Raw genomic sequence first — 22,307 nt, forward strand, 5'->3', positions numbered from 1 at the left:
AGGCTAGGGATAACACAAGCATCGCCAGTTGTTAGGATGGGTTTCTCTGCCATTTTGTATGTATATTTTTTTTCTCCTGCAGTATATACAAAGTACAAACCCTCTCTCCTCCTCAGTGCCTTTACTGGGAAAACCTAAATCCACTGTCCTACACAGATTTCAGTGCTATCTTGCATATATGCAGGTACAAAGAAAGGTTTGTATGCCAGACATCTATGGAAACAGACAGAATAGTACTGTGCTTTTAAAGTATCAATTAATAGTCCCCAAGGCATTTTCTTCACATAGGAAATGGGGAAATGTAATAGAAAAGTTAAACAACTGACACAGCATCAGACAGCCAGTCTGGAACAGTGAAGGCAGCAGAATTCAACCTCAGCCTCTCACTTAGAACACCTTAATCACAATGCACTTTCTTCTGTATGCATATGCATATAAAGAATATATTCTTATTATGTATGTTAATAATAACATATTCACAACTAAACAACTGATTAGGAAAAATTGCTGTGGTTTGGACAAAGACAAATAGTGTTACCCTGACAGATGTCTTCCAAAATCTGCTACTGTTACAGTATGCACCTAAGAGGAAGGGCTTTTGTTTGACCCTTTACAGACCTCAGGAATTAGCATTACAGCTGCCTAAACCCACAGGATGTATCCTGGAGGTCCAGCTCCGTGCTGAAAAAGGCCAGAACACCAGAACTGCAAATGAGGAAACACTGAACACAATTTTATGCAGTATTGCTAGAAAAGCCCCCTCTCCTCCAACAAAAATAATAGCAATGATTGTCTTTTCGTCTCTTATCAGTCTCTTAGCTTATACAACTTCAGACTTGCAATGGAAAAACTCATACTTCCATATATATAACAAAATATAAAAGCCAATCAGTAGGGTCAAGTCTCTCCTTTTACAGTTATGTTTCCAGAATTGTCTCCAATCAAACTAATGCTCCAAGACCAGAACTATCACATTAATGGTTACTTTTCTTTATTATCTACAAAACCTTTTCTGGACCAAGTAGTAAAGACTCTATAGGAGTCTGATAACTTTACAAGGTGACGGCATTTCTGTTTATTGTAAGCCATTTCTATTGCGAATTGCTAACAACTTTCAAAGTGCAATGCTGATTTGGAAATGCAGGCACACTAATACAACACTTGCCATGACTAATGTATAAACTTTTAATGACCTTGGCAAAAATCAGTCTTTCATTGGGCAGGTGCCACTATTTTGACTGTACAAAATGTTTTGGAAATACATTGAAAATTATACATGTTTTGGAAAATATTTCAGGATTTCAGTATAGCAAATGAAGCTGTATTAAATAAAAGTTTGACATGAAGGAGAAAACACTCCAAAGTTGTGCAAGTCTTTTCCTTTTTTTCTTTAAAAAGATATTCTCCAGGTGTTGTACATTCACAGAATGCTGACTTTTTATCCAAAGAAAATAAAGATGATAAAACATTATCTTGAATGGTTTTTAGTTTCATTCAGTCACTGTCATCTTGTTTCAGACCACCTCCTTCTTCAATACTGCCCTCTCCATCGCTTTCCTTGTCCCAGTCTTTCATAGATGCTCCCATCATGAAGTCATCACGCAGTATGTTCCATTCTGGCCCCTCTTCAGACTTCACTTCACCCTGAATGTTTGAGGGAAGAAGAACAGAGGAAGATGAGATTAATGTGAAAGGCAGTAAAAGATGGAAGCTCTTCATGCAATCAGAGTAACGCCTCTCACGCAGTTTCAATCAGTTAGCTCTTTACGCAAATGGTACACAGAAATATGCAGGTCAATCATAAATGACTTGATGCTAAAAAGCAAACTTGCTTTAACCAACCAATAAAAGAAATATGGGAACAAAACAATTATTCCTCGTGGATGAAACGGTCAACCCTGGGCATGGCTTCCTTTATTAAAATCTTTCTTGGCAATCAGAATGGATCCATGATATCATTTATTAACCCCCAGGTGCTACTTCATTAGAACACTTCTTGGCACATTTTTAAAACACAAATATGGATTTAATAAAGGGCTAGCCCCCTCCCTCCCCCAAATTTAATATTTAACATATTCTGCGATACATGGACCAAATCCCCTTTATGTGGACTATTACCTCATTACCTGGGCTTGTCATATGGTACAAAGCTGCCGCTAAAAGAAGCAAACTTGGTCTACACTTAGCAAGCCAACAACACCTTACTCTAAATTTCCTACCTCCTGAAAGTGGATAAACTGAAGCCACACTACATGGACTGGTGAATAATAAATAAAAGCAACAGGAGTGTAGTTTTAGGTTAGCACTGAAGACAGTGCTTGGTTGCAGTTCTTCGAAGTGACAGATCATATTTGGGCAGTGCAACAGCCCCATCCTGTGGCAACAGTTTTAAAGAACAGCTTGAAGCTATTCCTGCATTCTTACTGAAAGGAAACATTAAGACCTGTTCAATGAGCTGAATGATTTCAGCGGTTTAAGACTTGGTAGCAAAATTCTTCTGAGGAACAACATGGCTCAGTGTCCAGCAGGTAAGCAAAGAATTGTCCTACTAAAGTGGAATCAGGGGCACAGAACACAACAACTTATTTTTGCAGGCTCTTTAAAAGAAAGTTAATACACGTATCTCAGGTGTGCTTTTCCCACTCGCCTGCTCAACAGGACAGACCTCAACTGACTTATTTAAGTACCATCTCCTGATACTGTAACAAAGTTCTCTCTTGCAGCATCCTCTGCAGACACAGATTTGATGACTAGATGCAAAACCCATAGTGAATGTGGTTGCTGTAGACATTTGTTCATGCCTCCTCTCTGCCATGCATCTAGGAATACCTGATATACAGAACCATAACATATATAAGGCAGATGTCATGCAAGCTCTAGTAGACAGAAGCATCCAGAATTTAACAGAAGGAGAAATGAAGAATAGAGAATGCAGGTCCATTACTGTAAATCTAACACATCATATCACACCGACAGAAACTGAGTACAGAAAGTCTGCTAAACGAGGTATTTTTAATAGATAATCAAAGCAGAAATGCTAAATGTGACTTCAGCAGCTCTTCTGAAAGAGTACTGTCACAAAAATGGGGTAACAAGCCTTAACACTTCCCTTCCCAAACGGAATCTCTCAGGACCCAGTCCCAAAATGGATTTTTTTTGGCTTCACAGCTGTTCTCAGTAATGCCTACTCCTAAGAGTAACTCACCCACAGCAACAACCCCCCTTTTCCTCAGGCAGGGCCTTCTAATCACCTTCTATTCTTGCAATAATTCACTTCAAATACCCAGTAAATCCTGAAAACATCACAGACAGGGTAATCAATTGCCTGGAGTTAAAGAGTTACAGATAAGGTAGGTCCCTTACACAGACCTGAAGGTGTTAACATGAGAATAATTTGTATTAGGGTAACACAAGTACTCTGCTGTGGGATGCAATCAGGCAGTAGCTTCCCCTGACACCTTAACTGTCTTTCAGTTGGTTTCTGTTTACTCCTGAAGAGTAGGGAAAGGGTGAAAGCTTTACAAAAGTCACCAAGCAGAGAGCTTCATTTATCCCAGACCTTTTTTAAATCACTGTTCAAAGATACCACAGAGTTAAATTTGAAATACCTGAATGGAAAAAAAAAAAAAACAAAACCCCACCTCCCTTACAAAAAAAAATGCATTTTTCCTATTTCTTTTCAACAATAAAACCAACAGAAAATCCTTTTTTTCCCCCAGATGTGCAGAACAGGGGCTGGGGTTTTGTTTTTTGTTTCTAAATAGCACAAACCAATACATTATTGTCAGCAACGACAGTGAAAGGCTGAGGGCTTGAATAGCCCAATGCTCAAATTCATCACAAGCTACTATTCAGCCTTCTTTCTGGCTATGTCAAGTGAACAACGGGACAAAAGAGGGATGCTGATCCTTCATTGCATTACCCACTATATAAGCGACTACAAAGGTTTGAATAGAGTTTTACAAGCCCCAAGGAGAGGCAGCATGTCCATGCCTCAAAGATGAGGATTAAATGCTTGAAGCAAATATTTAATCTATTTCAAGCAAGCCCTCCAAGTGAAGAAAACCCCATGTTTAATATCTTCATTCCTAACTCATTTACTGCTCTATTTTCCCCTCAGAATAATAATAATGATTAAAAAACAAAACGAAGAAAAAGAAACCCAAACGAAAACAAATCTATTGTAGCACAAAACATTCCTGGAGTCATAAGAAAATCCACAGCAAGACTATTCGGATAACCAACAATTAGCTCAACTGCCACATCACTTCCCAACTTGCTCTGTGTAAGAATGTTGATATACTTGGGTTTTCAGTGCCATAACATGGTTTCATCTAAATAAAACAAAACTGATTCTTGGCACCTGGAAAATAAACCAGCTTTCATTCTACAACTTTTCAACCACTTTTGAACTTCCAGTCAGCTGCTTGTCCACATCTCCCACATTTCACTACAGCACTGAAGTCCCCTTTGAATATCCCCAAATGAAGACAAAGCAGGCTATATAAACATTAGCATGCAATGCTACATAAAGTGGGTTCTTCAGTAGGGCAAAGAGTGAAAAATTCTGGTGTTGCTGCCCCCTCCCCCCCCCTTTTATTATACATATATACATACATTTGAATGTATTTTTCTTTGCCTGAAGATGTGGCAAGCTATTTCAAAAGGTCTTAGGGACAGCAGGTTAGTAAAGTATCTCAGGAGTTACTGGCACATGACAACGCACTTGTTATCATGAACTAAGATACAACAAAACGCACAGTGTGGTTACTCTAGCACAGATACTGGGAAAGACCAATAGTCCAGTTGAAAAGAGATTACCCAAATAAAACAAACACCATCTCACCTCCTTGGTATGCCACCTAACCTATCACAGCATTAGCTCAAGTCTGACACAAGTAGCAGGGACATACTTCCCAAACTAATTATTTTTGAAGACATACCCTTTAAAATCTGCACCAGGAGAAGATGAACAGAAATTCGTAGCCAAGTCCTAATAAAATCACCCACCCACCAAAAACCAAAGCTTAGGTCTGTCACCTAGAACAAACAGCCATCCCTTGCAGGATCTGTGACAGAACTGCCACCTGGATGATTTTGGAGGAACTGGTCTATGAAAACCTCATGGCATCATCAGCAGCTACATGATCAAGATCATGTTAGAAATCTCGCTGTTTCAGTTTATTTCTCTGCGGAGCTACATAACCCACTCTTGGTAAATGACATTACAGTAAGTATCTTCAACTGAGACCTGCCAAACTCAACACCAGTTGTGGCAGACTGCACTGCCACTCAGGTGGGACACAGATCCTCTTTATCCCTTCTGAAGTCGTCAGAAGCAGGAGTGGGATACTTGCAACTGCACGTAGCTGCTTCAGTCTGCAACAAGTGCCTTAGCTCAAAGCCTGCTTCCTTTGAAACCTTAAGGGAATTAAGTTCAGTCTAAGTCACATTGTCATTTTCATCTGTTGCTTTACTGGCACAGCAACATCCTAAAAGCCAGAGCTTTTCAGAACCCTACACACAAGCAAACTGAAGTCCCATAATGCTTCTTGGTAAGTAATGGCATGAAAAGCTGGATCTTGAAATCAGACTGCACAGAATAAAGACAGCATTTCACTCTGGTTCCCACCAGTTCATCTCACTTGAGCATACCAGTTTCTGCAAATGCAAAGCAGCACATATACACATCACTGCAGAGATTTCACTACAGCCTGTGTTCAGATGACAGTAACTGCAGGGTATTAACAAATGGACACCTTTCAGACCTAGGAACTACAATCGACACACTGGACTCTCCATGACTTTGCTCCAAGTACAAGATTAAATGCCAGAGCTGGCAGGGCCATCTCTCTTTACATCTCTCATGTCCCTGAGGTTGCAAGGGCATCCCTCATACAATAAACGTTTATTTGTACCTGTCAGGGAAGGAATTTCTAACATAAATATCTCTCAAGCAACAACTTTAAGCCCTGAAAAAACAATTCTAACATGTCTAATTAATTTGAACTGCTTCCCCAAGTTCCTCTGGTCTGCTCAATACAAAAACATCTGAGACCTTGAAATACAGGGAGGCTTTTGTCATGACACAGTTAAAAAGCGTAACTGTCAAAACGCAGTCTCACATACAGCTGACAATTACCTTCCCAGCCAGCCTGCATCTTGGTCCCAATGTCTGCTGCTATTCTGTTTCTCATCCCCACACAAGTTCTTTTATACCTAGCTCAAAAGTCCTTAGCACAGACATACACTGAGGTGTGTTAAATCTCAATTTAATAAAATAGAAAATTAAAACAGACTTGGTAGAAGAGAAAGGAAATTGAAAGCAAAGAACATCAGCACAATCATTTCCCCTAAATTTGTTTGCAGAGATATCCAAGCTCACAGCCTAAGAAAGTAAGATTCCCCTAGGCCGGGAAGAAATAAAGAAAACTGCAGCTGAAACAACTAAAGCAGCAATATAAGCAGAACACAAATGATTTTTAACAGAAAAACACTCAGATTTAATCATCAGTGCTGTTTACAAGTTTATCTAATTTGAATTATGGTGAGATCTTAACTATAAGAAAAGTTCCTAAGTATACCCAATCCCGCAGAACTGGAAAACAAGAATATATCCTGTACTGCTACTATTTTGAACTTCTGAGCTGAAGTCTCACAGCAACCCACTTTGGGAAGCATTTTTGAGCTTGCAGAACATTCAAACTAGACAACAACAACCTATTCTGCTGCAGCATCATTCCACACAATCATTTATTCCTTAGGGTGAGAGTTACTCAATACCCATTTGCATCCTCTCTCTAAATGAGAAATCAGAGTGACTGAACTAAATTGCCTTGGCATATCTGCATTGACTCTACAATGTGGATGTCAGCAGTGACACAGATTTACTTACACATGTCACACAGATTCTAGTGTGCACAAGAGGGAGTGTGAGTAAATCTCACAGTGTGAGATTTACACTCACTCTTGTGCCCACCAGAATCTGCACTGGCATTTCTAGTAAATAAGAATGAAATGTTTTTACAGTGTGTTTTGAAACCTGTTGTTCCTGTTCAAAGTTCTCTGCAAATAACACACTGGAATTATTCCTACAAGCACAACAAATACTGATTTTCCTTTTGAGCACAGCCAGAAGACCACCCAGAGCTTAATGACCTGCATGAGGAATCTCCCCATTCTCACATCATCCTCTAGGATTTACTACAACTGAGGATGTGTGAATGGGAAGGAATGCTTTGGGTTGGCATGCAGATGCTTAAACATGCCCCAACCTTAGAGGGGTCAGAACTGAGTTACAGAATTTCTAAAAACAAACATTCAACTGGACTTAAGAAAATTCATTAGCACTGTTATTAAATGCTCAGTTGCAAAGACGAATCACAGAAAGCGCTTATGCGAGAACACATTTCTTCAGCCTTAGCTCATCAGAAACCTCAAAGATCAGTATTTCTGTCAGAAAAAGCAAAAATATCTTAAGAATCCAAGCATAACACAGGACCCTCCTACACACAGGGCACTCCAGAACTCCTCAGCCTGTGCTGTGTTCCAGCTCTGACAGCAGCCACCTCGGAAAACCTTTGGCTGCACAAGCAATTCTACCATCCTGCAGTAACAAAGACATAATGGAATTTAAAGATCATCTTAAATATTACGCAGATCCACAAAATCTTTCTTGCAAGTTGCACAGTTCCCAAACCATCAAGTTGAACCTGGAAAATACACAGATACAGCAAGACCTAGTAAAAAAGCATCTGGTCAAGACCATCAATGTGCCATACTTCAGAAGTATTAATGTCTTTCAACAGTCTACTTTAGACAAACATTTCCGAGTCACAACAGATCTTTCTTAGATGTCACCCATTTACGCAAAGCACTTATGCGCTATCTCAGCTGGGTACCTAAAGCCTTCTGCAGGATTCCGTAACAGCCTGCCTGCTAACACAGTAAGGAAACATGCACAGTAAAGAAACATGCACAGTAAAGAAACATGCACAGTAAAGAAACATGCAGGCTCACAGCTGTTAGGAGTATATTTTGATCCTTTTTTAGAATAAATTAGCATCTTGCAGATTTTAGAATAATCTGAATGTGACTCAAGATTATTCCATACAAACGATGCTGAAATACCCGCTGGTTTTCATTATGATTCAACAAGAGGCATAACAGAATGAGTCCCAGAAGGTTGTCTCTAACAACGAAGGCTACAGAAACGACCAAGTCCTTCACTTCCAGCACTTAAGAAATCATCTCACAGAGTGGCTGATGAGGAAGAAGCAGGGCTAATAAAAAACCTCCTCTTCCTGACTCAGGATTTCCATTTATATTCGAGTCCCAAAACAAATATAGGGATCAAAAAAACTATGAGGCAGGAGGGGGAGAAAATGGGGGAAAAATACACAAAAGAACTAGTTTTTCTGTAGTTTTATTACTAAATATGAAATACTGAAGTTTTTATGACTACTAAGCAGCTTGTCTGGCTAAACCTCCCTACACTCATTGCTCCTACTTTTACTTAAGTGACTTTTGCAACATACCCTAAATGTTTCCAAATCCAAGGCTGTTTAATTTTATATTCCTGTAATTTCCCTCACACTGCTGTGGGTGAGTGGCAAACTCATTATGCAACAGACCATACCCCTCAGCATTCCCAGTCCGCTTTCAAAAAGCAGTTTAAACCTGAAGAGCAAATATGTCATCTGCTCATGATCCCACTCCCTTATCTTTAACTGGCCACCCTTTCTCTTCGTTTCCAACCCTTCCATTTACTTCTGCATTTCTGTATGGGTTTTACCAATGCCTGCAGATGGAGAAGAAATGGCACAGACCTCATGCAGAACACCGTCCAGGGTTCAGTAACAAACCCAAAAGAGATCAGATCTTTCCAAGAAGACAGCTTTAGTATCATTTGTAATAACAAGTAGGATTAAAAGGAAAAAAAAGAAGTGTATTTTCTAACGCTTTCAGTAAATTTCTGAAACATTCATTAAAAACTGGTCAGATTTTCCCACAGGAAAGAAAAAAACCCACAAACCAAACCTAAATTTAACAACCTTCTACCCACTGGAAGCTGGAAGCAGTCTGACCCACCACTCCTAAGTCTACCAAGATACCAAGCTGCATACAGAGAGGTGACCTCAGGTCGTCACCTCACGAAATACAATAGGTATTTATTATCAAATTTCTCTTGAGGTATCTGTCCTCACTGATCACGTACTATCTGCACCTTAGAAGACAGCATTAAACTGGACCATGTGTGACTCATGATGACAAATGGGGACCTGGTGTTTCTGCATGAGCAGTTGTCAGGGTTGCTCTTACTTTAGGCACCAGGACATGGGGCCACATGCTTGCCCCTCAGGTGCAAGGGAAGAGAACCCAGCAGGAACATAAAACACAAAGAGGATAAAAAATGAGGTTGATGGGAACAGAGTGCAAAATCACAGTCTTTTTCCCTTTCTGACTTCTGATCATGTATCTGAAAAAGACAGCAGAAAGAGAAACCTGAAGCTAAAATCACAGGGAAAAGGGTGAACCTAGTGAAATACAGCTGTCACACAGCCCTTAATCCTCTTATCTGGAGCTGAACTCACAGTGTCGAACAGTTCACATCTGTAAAGCAAATACATATTTAAATATTGACAAAGATCTACATTCCTATGTTAACACAGATGTGTGTTACCAGCTACAGCAAAAGATAGGGAACTGAGCTTGTATATCCTAGAAACCTAACCCTGCTGATGACGTATACTAGGTAAATTAATACATCTTCCTGTACAAAGATTTAAAACAAAAATGTCACCATCAAACAACTTCTAATACTGCACAATAACCCTTTACCTTAACGAACATACGGAATTTAAGATATAGCAAACTCATGTCAGGTGGCACTGCATTTATCCCTAAGGACAAATGATAAAAATCTGAATACAGCATACAATCGGGTAGTCAGCAACCTGCTGGTACAAAACCAAAAAACAACATTAAAATGCAGCAGCTCCAAACATATAGCAGGTGACCTTTGAGAGACTGTACACACGTTTGAGAAAAACAGATACAAATGCACTATATATAAAGGAATCCAGATTCACAGAACCATAAAATCATTTGAGTTGGAAAGGACCTTAAAGCTCATTCAGTTCCAACCCCCTACCATGGGCAGGGACACCTTTCACTAGAGCAGATTGCTCCAAGCCGCATCCAACCTGGCCTTGAACACTGCCAGGTATGGGGCAGCCACAGCTTCTCCGGCCAACTGGTGCCTCAAGCCCTCATAGAGAAGAATTTCTCCCCAATGTCTAGCCTAAATCTACCCTCAGTCAATTTAAAGCCATTCTCCCTTGTCCTGTTACTACAAGCCCTTGTAAAAAGTCCCTCTCCAGCTTTCTTTTAGGCCCCCTTCCGGTACTGGAAGACTGTTATAAGGTCCAGGCTGAACAAGCCCAACTCCAAAGCAGAGGTGCGCCAGCCCTTGGAGCATCTTCATGGCCTCCTGTGGACTCACTCACTTCATGTCCCTCTTCTGTTGGGGGCCCCAGAACTGAATCCAGGTGGGGTCTCATGAGAGTAGAGTAGATGCTCCTGTGCATGTGATGGGAAGACATTTATTAGAATTGAGAGAACACATCTACTCTGGCTGCAGCTGAACTAAATTAACACTTGGCTGCACCCTCAAATCTGTTGGAACACATGCATGCCTGGTTACTCCTTCAATTAGCTGTGTAAAGCCAGCACACAACAGCTGTAGTAATAAACTTGTTACTCTGCAATGTCATTATCACCTAAGAAAAAAGGTTTCCTTACTACTGCCCCTTCAAACAGGTATATGGATGAAAACAAGAATTCCCCCTCCCCATTTCTACACTGTGTAAAAAAGCAGAGCAACAGAAAACTGGCCAGTACTTATAGAGTTGCAAGAAGGAGGCTGTCACTCTCACAGGTTTTAAACATGTCTAATTTTAAGCTGGAAAGCACATTCATATCCCCATCTAAAATGCAAAATTAAAGTCCTTGTGCCAATTCTTGTGTCCCAGCAAGAACAACAAGTACTACAACAGAAGTGTAGTACTCCTTCTGCCTTGAATAATCTTCAAACTACTGTTTAAAATACTTATGAATATTAAGTCTTCTGAAGAAAAACCTATAGCAAACCTGACTCTAATCACTGTTTTTACAGTGATTAGAGTCACTAAGTCGCTAATAAGAATCATTAATTTACTGAACTAATTACAGATTACTTCAAAAACACCAACAGCATTTGTAAAATACACTTCAGGCAGAAGGAACATACCTGGAAAAGCATTTTATTTCAAGTCCCATATAAGCAATAGCTGATACGAAATCCCACTTGTACTTGTTGACACTCATCTTCCTTCCCATGAGTAAATTATTCTAGAATAGGTACTATTTTGAGACTAATGCCCCCATTTTTTCCAGATGTCAACACAACACAGGAAGCAAATTGTACCTTCAAGTCATACAGTCAGCACAGTTTACCTTGATGATTACAATTACCTTGCACAATTTGAATCATGGTCACTGAAGCAGACCAGGAAATCCTGCACTGAAATGCTCTGCCACAGATCTGCTGTAAGGAAACTTACAGGTTGAAGCAAATACAGGTGATTCAGAAAACCATGCTACAAAGGTCTAATTCAAAGGTTGATGAGCGCAGGTTACGCTTGTCACAAAATATATTTCATGCTAGCTATTTTCAATGGAAAAAGTTTTACTGCCCAGTAATGCTTTACACAGAATATCACTAATGAAAAGAAATAAATCAAGATGAGAGCTTCTGGTACTTGAATGACCCTGTTGTAACTGACATGAAGCAAATGAGAAGAGCTGATGCTACTCTGGGAATATTAACTCTGAATTTCTTTGTTTCCTTACAATGATGATTTCAAAACCTCATGTAATTCACTGTATCAGTCAACATGTCTGTGCAGCTCTAAGAGATCAGAAAATAGTTCCCTAAACCACAATCCTAAAAACACCCAGGAAATACTTAAGCACCTAAAGAAACCAAAGGATTCCTATAAGGAATCCTTTACTGACACTACCTACTTTTGTGTTTCTTCTACAGACATAAAGATGGGCTCTAGGGATAGAAAGACAGCATCTCCAACATGTACCTTTCTTAAACCTGTAGTTTAGTAATGCTTCCTATAGTATCTTAGAGGTGGAAGCTGCAAGATACAACCAACACACAGTGAAATGAAAATCTGGTCTGTAATGATTGTGTAGAACAAGACAGAAAGCTCTCTTATCTCCCAGTAAATGCTTCCCCAAAAAAAAGCAGTGAAAAATATTAAATAAGTCAGCTGGCTCAGCAAGGATTAAGAAATACCTAATGATATCAAAGGCAAAGCTTTTGGCTCCAGCTCACAAAAGTAATTACTCCCATCTGGGCACACAAAACCCCAAGAAGGGCTACAAGTTTCACATGGCACAGGGAAACGTTCACAGCCTTACAGTCTTTCTTTCATAGCTACACTGGCTGGGTGTACACCAAGTAATACTTAGGCCAATGGCTAAAAGTATACAAGGCTATAAACATTCTCACAGGGCATAGAGGTTGCCTGTCCTCCTCCCCATCAGTGCGTGAAGATGATGGAAATGGAAAACAAACTTTAAGTGGCTGTGCTGCTGTGAAATCCCACTGCTACATGTGGGCCTTTGCAGAGCATTTGATTTCTTTTTCTCTAAATTGGAGAAACATCAATTTGATAGGTGGACCACTCGGTGGATAAAGAACTGGCTCAATGGCCGCACGCAAAGAGTTGTAATCAGTGGCTCAATGTCCAGCTGGAGACCACTAACAAGTGGTGTCCCTCAGGGATCAGTGTTGGACCGGTCTTGCTCAACATCCTCGTCAGTGACACGGACAGTGGGACTGAGTGCGCCCTCAGCAAGTTTGTTGATGACACCAAGCTGTGTGCTTGTTGATACGCGCTGGAGGGAAGGGATGCCATCCAGAGGGACCTTGACAAGCTTGTGAGGTGGGCTGCTGCCAGCCTTATGAAGTTTAACCATGACAAGTGCAAGGTCCTACACCTGGGTCAGAACAATCAAAGGCATAGCTACAGGCTGGGCAGAGGAGAAATTCAGAGCAACCCTGCAGAGAAGGACTTGGGGTGTTGGTTGGTGAGAAAATGAACATGAGCCGGCTTCAGTGTGCGCTCACAGCCCAGAAAGCCAACCGTATCCTGGGCTGCATCAAAAGGATCATGACCAGCAGGTCGAAGGAGGTGATCCTGCCCCTCTATTCTGCTCTTGTGAGACCTCACCTGGAGTACTGTGCACAGTTCTGGTGTCCTCAACATAAAAAGGACATGGAACTGTTGGAACAAGTCCAGAGGAGGGCCACGAGGATGATCACAGGACTGGAGCACCTCCCGTATGAAGACAGGCTGAGAAAGTTGGGGCTGTTCAGCCTGGAGAAGAGAAGGCTGCGTGGAGACCTCATAGCAGCCTTCCAGGATCTGAAGGGGGCCTATAAGGAGGATGGGGAGGGACTCTTCATTAGGGACTGTAGTGATAGGACAAGGGGTAACAGGTTCAAACTGGAACAGGGGAAGTTTAGATTGGATATAAGGAGGAAGTTCTTTACTGTGAGGGTGGTGAAGCACTGGAATGGGTTGCCCAAGGAAGTTGTGAATGCTCCATCCCTAGCAGTGCTCAAGGCCAGGTTGGACAGAGCCTTGGTTGGCACGGTTTAGTGTTAAGTGTCCCTGTCCATGACAATGGAGTTGGAACTAAATGATCTTAAGGTCCTTTCTATACCCTAACTATTCTAGAATACCCTAACTATTCTATGATTCTGTGATTCTCACATATACCTGACTAAGCAGTCAACCACAACAGAGCTTTATATGGGGTTTCTTCAACAACCCCTAACATTTGGAAGAAGCCACCACACTTTGAAAAATACAGCAGTGAATTGTAGAGTAAGAAAAAGCATTTGCCCATTCTCACAAATATAGTCAGGTCTCCTTTCATAATCTCAGAAGGCTGGAGTTGAGAAAGGTTTGCTTTCATTGGTAAAACTTTATTCTACTATTTTTCCTGCTGACTGCTTGTTTTATGTGGGTGGGGTAGTGTTTTTATTGTTCTGGACTGCATTTTAATTGATGGCAGAGTGCCTGGAGTTTGGGATTGGCATCTCTTCCATTTTTTTTGTTGAGATAAATAAATGTATTTCCCCCTCTCTCTCTCTCATTTTTTTTTTTACAAACAAGTAAGTATATGCCATACTCTCAACTGCTAAAAACAAAGCAGGCTGCTAAAAAAAAAAAAAAAACCCAAACAAACCAAACAAAAGCTTTCAGATGGCACAAACAATCTACCAAACTCCTGCTGCAAGGAATTCACCACCCAAAGGCCTCATCGCTGCTTACCACCCTCTGAAAACCCACAAAGGCCAAGCAGCAGAGATATGACAGTGGAGACCAGCAGTACTGTTCAGCGTAATTCTGAGGAGGAGACTGAGGATCAGATTTTGGCCTCAATCTCAAGTATCAACAACTACAGGGATGGGAGCCTGCTAAGTGTTTAAGATATGTTGTCAAAAGGAAGTAAGGCAGATCAAGAACAGCTTGAAAAGGAGTTATTAAAGAGTTTGGTTCAGTACCCAGTAGAGTTACTGAAGTGAATGCAACAAGGGAGAGAGGAAGTGAGGTGGTCTATAAAACCAGACAAGGCTATTAAAAAAAAAATATCTGAACCAAAATCCCCAGCCCCCTCTCCAAACCTGCAAGAATAGCCTGACATTCATGAAAAACTCCAAAATCTGAAGTTTTTGTAGCAGCACCTGTATCAATACTCAAAACCAACAGTAACTAGCCAGCATTTAAAGCAGCTCCAGAGCACTTTAATGGAAAAATGCTATTAATGATGCTGCCAAAATAAGCTGCTTTTAAATGTACAGAAACATTTGCTATCTATGTTTTCTGACCCAGTAATTAGAAAGTTGCCCTGCTACAATCTGAGACAGAGGAAAAAAAACATCCTAATTTTTACTCAGCTATTGATTCAATGCTTACTACAATAGTACTTGGCACTGCTATCACTACAATGTTGCTCTGCTATTCCAGGGGAGGAAAATCCCCAACCAAACCCCAACCCCAAACCACACACACGCATGCTCCCCACCCCAAACAAGCAAGCTGGAATTATTTAGAAAGAAATAAAGTGTCAGCACCAAGCTAAATTGTTCTCATTATCTGAAGAATTTTTAAAAAATACTTTAATATTACACTTGCATGAAAATTGTATGAGCTCTTCATGCCAGGCAGTGTTTCAGCATGCTCCCCAAGTGCACACAAACAAAAAACATATGACAAACTGTTGTCTCCCAACTGATTAAAGTATTTCTTCCTGGCACAGAAAAGCACTTAGTTAGCTGCTGTGAATCTGGGCCAAGAGAAGTATTCCACCCACTACCGAGCACAAAGTTCAAACCTGAACACAAATATGCTTCAAAACCATGCAGCTTCTGAAATACAAGAAAGAGTATATCAGAGCAACTTGTTTTCAACCCTAAAGCTACTTGGTGAGTTGAAAGAACGGATAAAGACTTGGGTAAGTCCAACTATACTGTGTCTCTCCTGAACATGTTTGGAAAAAGTGAAATGTGTTAAAATACTTCTTTCCAAAACACTGTAACAGCAATAAAGGCACATCAGCTTAAGACACACATGGAATTAGGGAAATAAAAGCCTACATATAATGCTTAATACACCTCAGTTTCTATTTTGTATTCACTTGCATGGCAAAGCCCTTCAGTTCCAGATACCATAATCATTCAGAAAAGTGAGCCTGAAATGCCCCAAATCATGAGTACATGCAAGTAGTACAGACTAACACACCATGTAAGATGAAAAGTCCCTGTGCCTGTAACAGTTTAAAAGAGCTGATAACTATCACTGGCCAAATTCCAAATGTCACAATACACTAAAATCTAGCAGTTTGGTCTATGGTTGGTGCAAAATCCATGATAAAACCCAATTTTTCACATTTTTTTTTAAGCACAGCTAAACCAAGTTATTTGTACACAAGACTTGAAGTCTTATCAGAAGAACTTCCCATGTTTTGTGCCTTGATACTCAAAAGACAGGGAAAACACACTAAGAGCTACTTGCTCCCTTCCTAGTTAAGTGTCAATAAAACCCAGGCACTTGGAACACAGCTGCTCTGAAGAGCAGGTACATTAATGGACAGTAGTTTAGCTGAGAAGGGATTTTGTGTGCATTTTTTCTTCCAGACAAAGCCTACCTGTTTACTTTTTGCAGCAGGATTCTTGCTTCCTTTAGCACCCTCTGCATTTCTTAAGACATCAATGAAATCTTTCTTTGAAACAGATGACAGCAGTTTAGCACGCTGCCTCTCAGATCTCCCAGCTTTCTTCATCTTCTCATCAACGTTCTTTTGGTGAGTCCTGACAGCATTAAATAACTGTACAACTCCTCTGGGATGGGAAAAACAAAACAAAACAGTTTTTAACTCAAGTTCCCTTTATGGCTTCTATCTCCCCAAAATGGCTACTCAGAACTTCAATTAAGAAGTAACATTTACTACAGCATAAAAGACTTTCAATTTTCATTTATCAGTTATTGCTAGGAATCAGTAACGAACAAATCCACAACTATTCAGACCCTGAAGTAAGCACAGTAACACAGCACCGAGATAATTTCAAGAGCATTTTCATCCCCAGACACGTTACTTGTCCTAATTCAGCTACTGAATTCTTCAGGCAAGATCATAAGAGCAGCTGCAGTAAAGGGACAAGGTGGTTAAATGAGTAAGGAGACAGATACAGACAGCACATCAAGGTACTCAACTAGCTTTGTGACACCAAACTACCACAATGTAGAATAAGCAACTGAACTTGAGACATGGATCTGGTGAATCCTCTGTGGAGAAGGAAAAAACAGTAGTAGAAGCAACTGTTCTGCATTTTGAAAGCATTAAATTAACAAAATGAGGGGATTCAGCAAAGCACTTCTGTTAAGCAAACATTACATTCCCATCTAAATTTTTACTCTTTCATAAAGCTTCTGAAATCTTTTGCTGAACTTGATATTGTACAATGCAGACCTGTATATAAATCACTTGGCTCTTAGTAGGCACTTCTTAAGAGTTCAATCTGATTGGAAACAGATTACCTGCACAGGCCTTTTCTTCCCCTTTTCCTCCTCTTTTTGTTATACATACATATACAAGGAAAGCACTCAAAAAAACCTCTTACCTTGTGGCAATTCTCTGAAGATTTCTTTCTCTGTCTCGGTCTTTGACAACATCTGGCTTCACTCGGCACATCATTTCCCACTCCCGCTTTTTATCGAGCTGTGTTATAAATATTGTGACATACAACATGGACATTTGAGAATGTAGCGTATTTTGATAGAGTACGTAGCAGGAGGAAAAGAAAAGATAAATCAACAAAGCTCAGCTGGGTTTGAGAGGAAGGGGAACTCCAATATGGGGCTGGACAACAGGTCTCAGGCAAATCTCTTGTATTGACACACCAGGGGCCACAGTCAAATCTCACAGTCATTTGCTTTTTGTGACAAAAACTAGGGAAGACTCACACCAGAGTGATGCCTCTGGCTCAAGACAAGCAAAAAGAGTGCTTTCACACTGACTGCTACAGACAAGGAAATTATTCAGAGGTAACTTTCAACTACAAAACTTCACAAGCTGATCACAGAGACAACTACACATAATAAAATCGTGGGTCTATCAAGACAGGCGTGTTGCATTTTGAACCTTGGGAATTCGACTTTTCCTGCTGAATTAATCATAGTACAGCTTTGTGACCAACAGTGACACATGGCAAAGACTACAATAAGCAGAACACAAGGAAGAGCACCAACTGCCCATTACAGCAACTGTGTACAACACTGATGTTTGCTGTGCATTTTGTTTGGGGTTTTGGGGGAGGTTTTTTTTTTTGAGTTTCTGTTTCAAAACCAAACTGATCCGCTTTCCCATTTCCAGAAGCCACAATACCACCAGCTTTACTTTTGCTACAATAGGAGCACATTGTATTTCCCTAGAACGTGCTTCAGGAGGAAGGCAGTGAATTTTGTTTTTCCCCTCTTTTAACAGTTTAACACTATTCTAGGCCTGGTGATGTTGCGCTAAGTCTGTTTTACGCAAGAAGTCTTTCACGCAGTTTCAGAGCCCCTGTCTTTATAATTCCAGGCAAACTAATAGAATTTGTGAGTTTATGACCATGTTTTGGCCTCTGATAAAAAGAACTGCCCTATTCTAGCTTCCATCAGCAAGAAATTAATGGAAGGCAGACTATTCTCAAGTTTTTCTAAGGATAAACAAGTCAATTTGGGGACCTGCAACCCACCTCTGCTTTGCAGTTCTCACATACTCAGTGGGTGAGAACAGGTATTTAGGACAACTAACTGAGCAGATGCTGAACTGAAACTCCCTGTATTTAAAAGGCAAGCTGTGGCATAGCCACAGCATGTCCTAAACCGTCAGATGGATAACCTGGTTATCCCATTGAAACACAACTGGTAAGATGACACATCAGAACTATTAATGTATTTTTAGCCTGAAGGTAAATCAATCACAGCCTTGAAATTAAAAGTTCCACTAAAGATACACAAACAAAATACTTAATTGCCAACACAGTTTTGTTTTCATCATAGGAGTTGAACCAGAAGCAATTTAGCGCACAGACACTATAACAAAAAACTCTAGCAGGGAAATCATTGAGGGGAGCAAACAAGGATTCATAACCACATCAGTAATTAATGCAATCTCAACCTAGAGTTGTTTGATTTTGGAAACAACAGTAGACTTTAAATGAAAGCAGCTTGCTTCTCTTTCTCCCTCTCATTTTCAGTAAGAGAGAACTATTTCAACTTCTAATGCCAACAAAATGAATTATAGCCCAAATGAACAACAGCAATTAGAAACCTAAGCTTAAAGCAGCTGGTTTCATCCTCTCAACAAGAAACACACCTGAAGTTGACAGCCTGGAACAGTCCTGCTGCCAAAGATCATCCTGCCTGATGGCCCAGAAAAAGCAGTAAGGGAAAAAGCCCTACAGCATGACTGTCTGGAAAGCAAAAAAACAATCTGAAGCTACTTGAAATCACTGTGGAGGAGAGATTCCAAAACTGAGACAGTCTCAGATCATTCTCCCAGATCCCCACTGAAGGGATCTTGCATGTATCTCCATCCGACTGTGATTGCACAATGAAATACTGCCTCTTTTCCTCACCTTCATCCTCTTCTCCAGCCTTTCTTGTTTTTCCTTTGCTTTTGCTTTCTCCAGATTTTTATTCTTGGCCAAGATGATGGACTTATTTTGTGGAATCTTTTTGTTGAGCACTTTTGCCATGGCATCTGCCCAGCCTGCACTTGGGCCAGCTTTGGAGCTTGCTGCCTCTTCAACCTCATTGCCAAGGGCTGCTGTTTCATCTTCATCATCACCATCCAGGGCTTCACCTCCTGATGAGTAGCTGTCCTCTGGAAGCCCTGAGCTTAACTCAGAATCTAGGGGTAAAAAAGGGAACAGAAAAAATGTATGAGGAGTTCTGTTTCTAGTAAGGATGCATGACTAGAATAATTTGTTCCATATGTAAATGTTATTCAAGTTCAGGGCTATGTACTGCTTGCTGTCATTGAATTAACTGAATTCCTCAAGCAGGCATACACCACCATAATGAATTTATTAGAAAGCATCCAGTACAAGTGCTTGCTCATCTCACTGATGATTTGAAGTGATTTAAGAGGTTGGGTAAAACGGAAATGGCAGCTTTAGATATTTATTAATGAATAATTTGATGTTTGAGTGGTAATTTCAGGGAAAAATGTATTTTCTGCTTCAACAATTGTAATGTATAAATGCATACACACACACATATGCACATGTACACACAAACTGCAACAGTGACATCTAGTGCTTAAATGCAAACAGCCACATGGATGAACATGGGTGGGGGGGGTCATTTCTTGCATGAAAGCAAAATCAGCTCACAGAAAATAATGCCAGCAAAATCCCCCTTATTACCTAAGACTAATGAACACAGAGGGGAGACTGTTTTGTGAAATACAGAATCAAGACAGTTATCAGGTAGTTCAAAAAAACCCAGAGGCACTGAGTTTTTCTGGTCTAAGTAACTGCTCAGGTTCTCAACATACAAATAAAACACCCCCAAATTTAAGTTTCTTTACCCTATTCCCCCCTCAAAACAAAACGAGAAGGTAAAATACTGAAATTTGGAATCAAACAACAGCAAGACAGGAGAGAGAGAGATAGCTATTAATGATATTCCCTATTAAACAACTGCCTACTTAATTACTTAACAAACATACATTCTGTTGCCAGACTAATTAATTATTCTGCTTTCTCCATGTGCCTTTTCAAAACAGCAAAATACTAGAAAGTAGCATCAAAACAGTGGCATAAACCAATTTAAACCAAAGCCTTTCATGACCAGGCACATTTAGAGCTTCGGAAAGCACTTGGTTATCAAAAATGGAAATAAACAAGATTATACGTTTACCGAACCACTGCACATAAAGTAGGTGCATCACCACGTTCCATTTTCTACATGTGAACTAATTTAGCTGGTTTCCAGCCCTAGACCTTGTCCATGCTAGAATATTGCTATCTCGATTTTTAACAAGGAATTAACCCCTACTTATGATTTTTCATACATACAGTAGCTAACAGCTACCAAAAGCTTAAACCAGAATTCCACACACTGTTTAGGATCAACTTCTGCAGTCAGCCATAAAGATCCATCAGGCTTATAAAAACGAAAATTGCAAAAGCATGTGTAGTCTCCTTTACCTAACACTTTCTGTTAATAACAGGATAATACCAACATTTTGTTTTCAAAACTATTACAGAAAGATGAACAAGGCTTCAACAACCTGCCACAACTTCCTCTTTAATACGACACCATGAGATAAAGCAGACGTATTTCAAAGTAACTTAATACTGAATTACATCTATCAGAAAGAAGACCTGGCACTCTTTCAGTTGCAAAGATTGAAGCCCAGCATAGATTTACTACAGTAAATCCTAACTGGGAGGGGGGGAAACATACATACATCCCCATACTGTATTCTTCCAACCTTGCACAATGACTTCGGTGTAGACACACGCAGTTAAAAACAACACTAATTCAGAAATGAGTCATGAAAGCAGCTCCCGTGCAAAGTTTCCTCTCGGGTTCAGTTTTGACCCTCAAACCAAACAGAACCACTGCATTGGCTTGGTTCCTCCAAGAATAAAGGAAGGAAAAAAACTACAATTACATTATATAATTAAGAAGCAATCACAACTAGCTAGGTATATCCCCACAACACACGGAAAGGCAAGAATGAGTGAACCATGTGACACAAGGTAAGAGCATGAAAGTTGTTTGTGCTCTCCCGGCGGATTACTGTAGTAGGTGTATCCCAAAGCTTTCCCCTGGAGCAGAGAGCAGATCCCCGCCTCATAAAGACGGAGTCAGGCATACACACAGCGCTCCTCGCACCAAGGAGCTCGCCCAGCTCTACCCAACCGTGTCATGCTTCCTCCCCTTCAAAGAAAAGGGGTGCTACCCAAGACAAAACACGGCAGCGAAAGCTATTTTGGTGGGCCCAGAGAACGAATGAGTAGCTGTTGGTAATCCCAAGGCTACAGCAACGGGAAGCTCCGAAACACCCAGCGCAGGGCAAGGCTAGAGCCGCATACCACTCCACCAGCACGGCGGAGCCCAGCCTGCAGAGCCTCAGGGCACCCCGTTGCCTTCACCGCACCGCGAAGGGACTTCGGCAGGCTGCTAGGAAGAGGCCTTCGCTCCCGCTTCCTGAACCAGCACTATGACAAGGCTCCGGAGGGGCCCTGGCCCACCAGCGGGCTCGGAAGGGACAGAGAGGAGTGGCAGCCGGGCCGAACCCACAAGAGGGACCGGGAGACCTCAGAAGCCCGTCCGAGCAGAGAGGGACCCAACCGCCCTCCCGCTGGGTTACCGCTGTCCGCCTGCTCGCCCTCAGCCGCCTCATCTCCACGTGGGGCCGCTACAGCAGCCGCCATCTTCACTATGGTCCGCCCACTATCACGTTCCAACCCCGCCCGCCGCGACTCTGCGTTCCGGCTTCAAAGGTTCCGGGAGGCAGGCAGCAGCGATGGATTCCGGTGGAAGGAGGCTCAGCGGGTGGGAAGGGTGCGGTGTCGGTTGTTGTTGAGCAGGGAGCAGAAATCAATGCCTGCCGAAGCAGCGCAGTCTGCCTGGGCTTCTCTCGCCGCCAGGTGCGGGTAGGCGCCGGGCTGCTGCTCG

The 22,307-nt window shown here is 41.1% G+C and overlaps 1 protein-coding gene across 1 annotated transcript; it reads right to left on the reverse strand.

The window, feature by feature from the left end:
• Positions 1–274: 274 nt before the first annotated feature.
• Positions 275–22,108, reverse strand: RRP15 (ribosomal RNA processing 15 homolog). Its single transcript, XM_065679862.1, has 5 exons — positions 22,000–22,108; positions 19,250–19,524; positions 17,249–17,346; positions 16,276–16,468; positions 275–1,644 (listed from the first exon to the last, which is right to left on the reverse strand). Exons 1-5 carry the CDS (start codon positions 22,061–22,063, stop codon positions 1,495–1,497), a joined length of 780 nt encoding a protein of 259 aa, XP_065535934.1. The 5' UTR covers positions 22,064–22,108; the 3' UTR covers positions 275–1,494.
• Positions 22,109–22,307: the final 199 nt, after the last annotated feature.

This window comes from Lathamus discolor, chromosome 5, assembly GCF_037157495.1.
Source record: "Lathamus discolor isolate bLatDis1 chromosome 5, bLatDis1.hap1, whole genome shotgun sequence".
NCBI classification, from domain to species: Eukaryota; Metazoa; Chordata; class Aves; order Psittaciformes; family Psittacidae; genus Lathamus; species Lathamus discolor.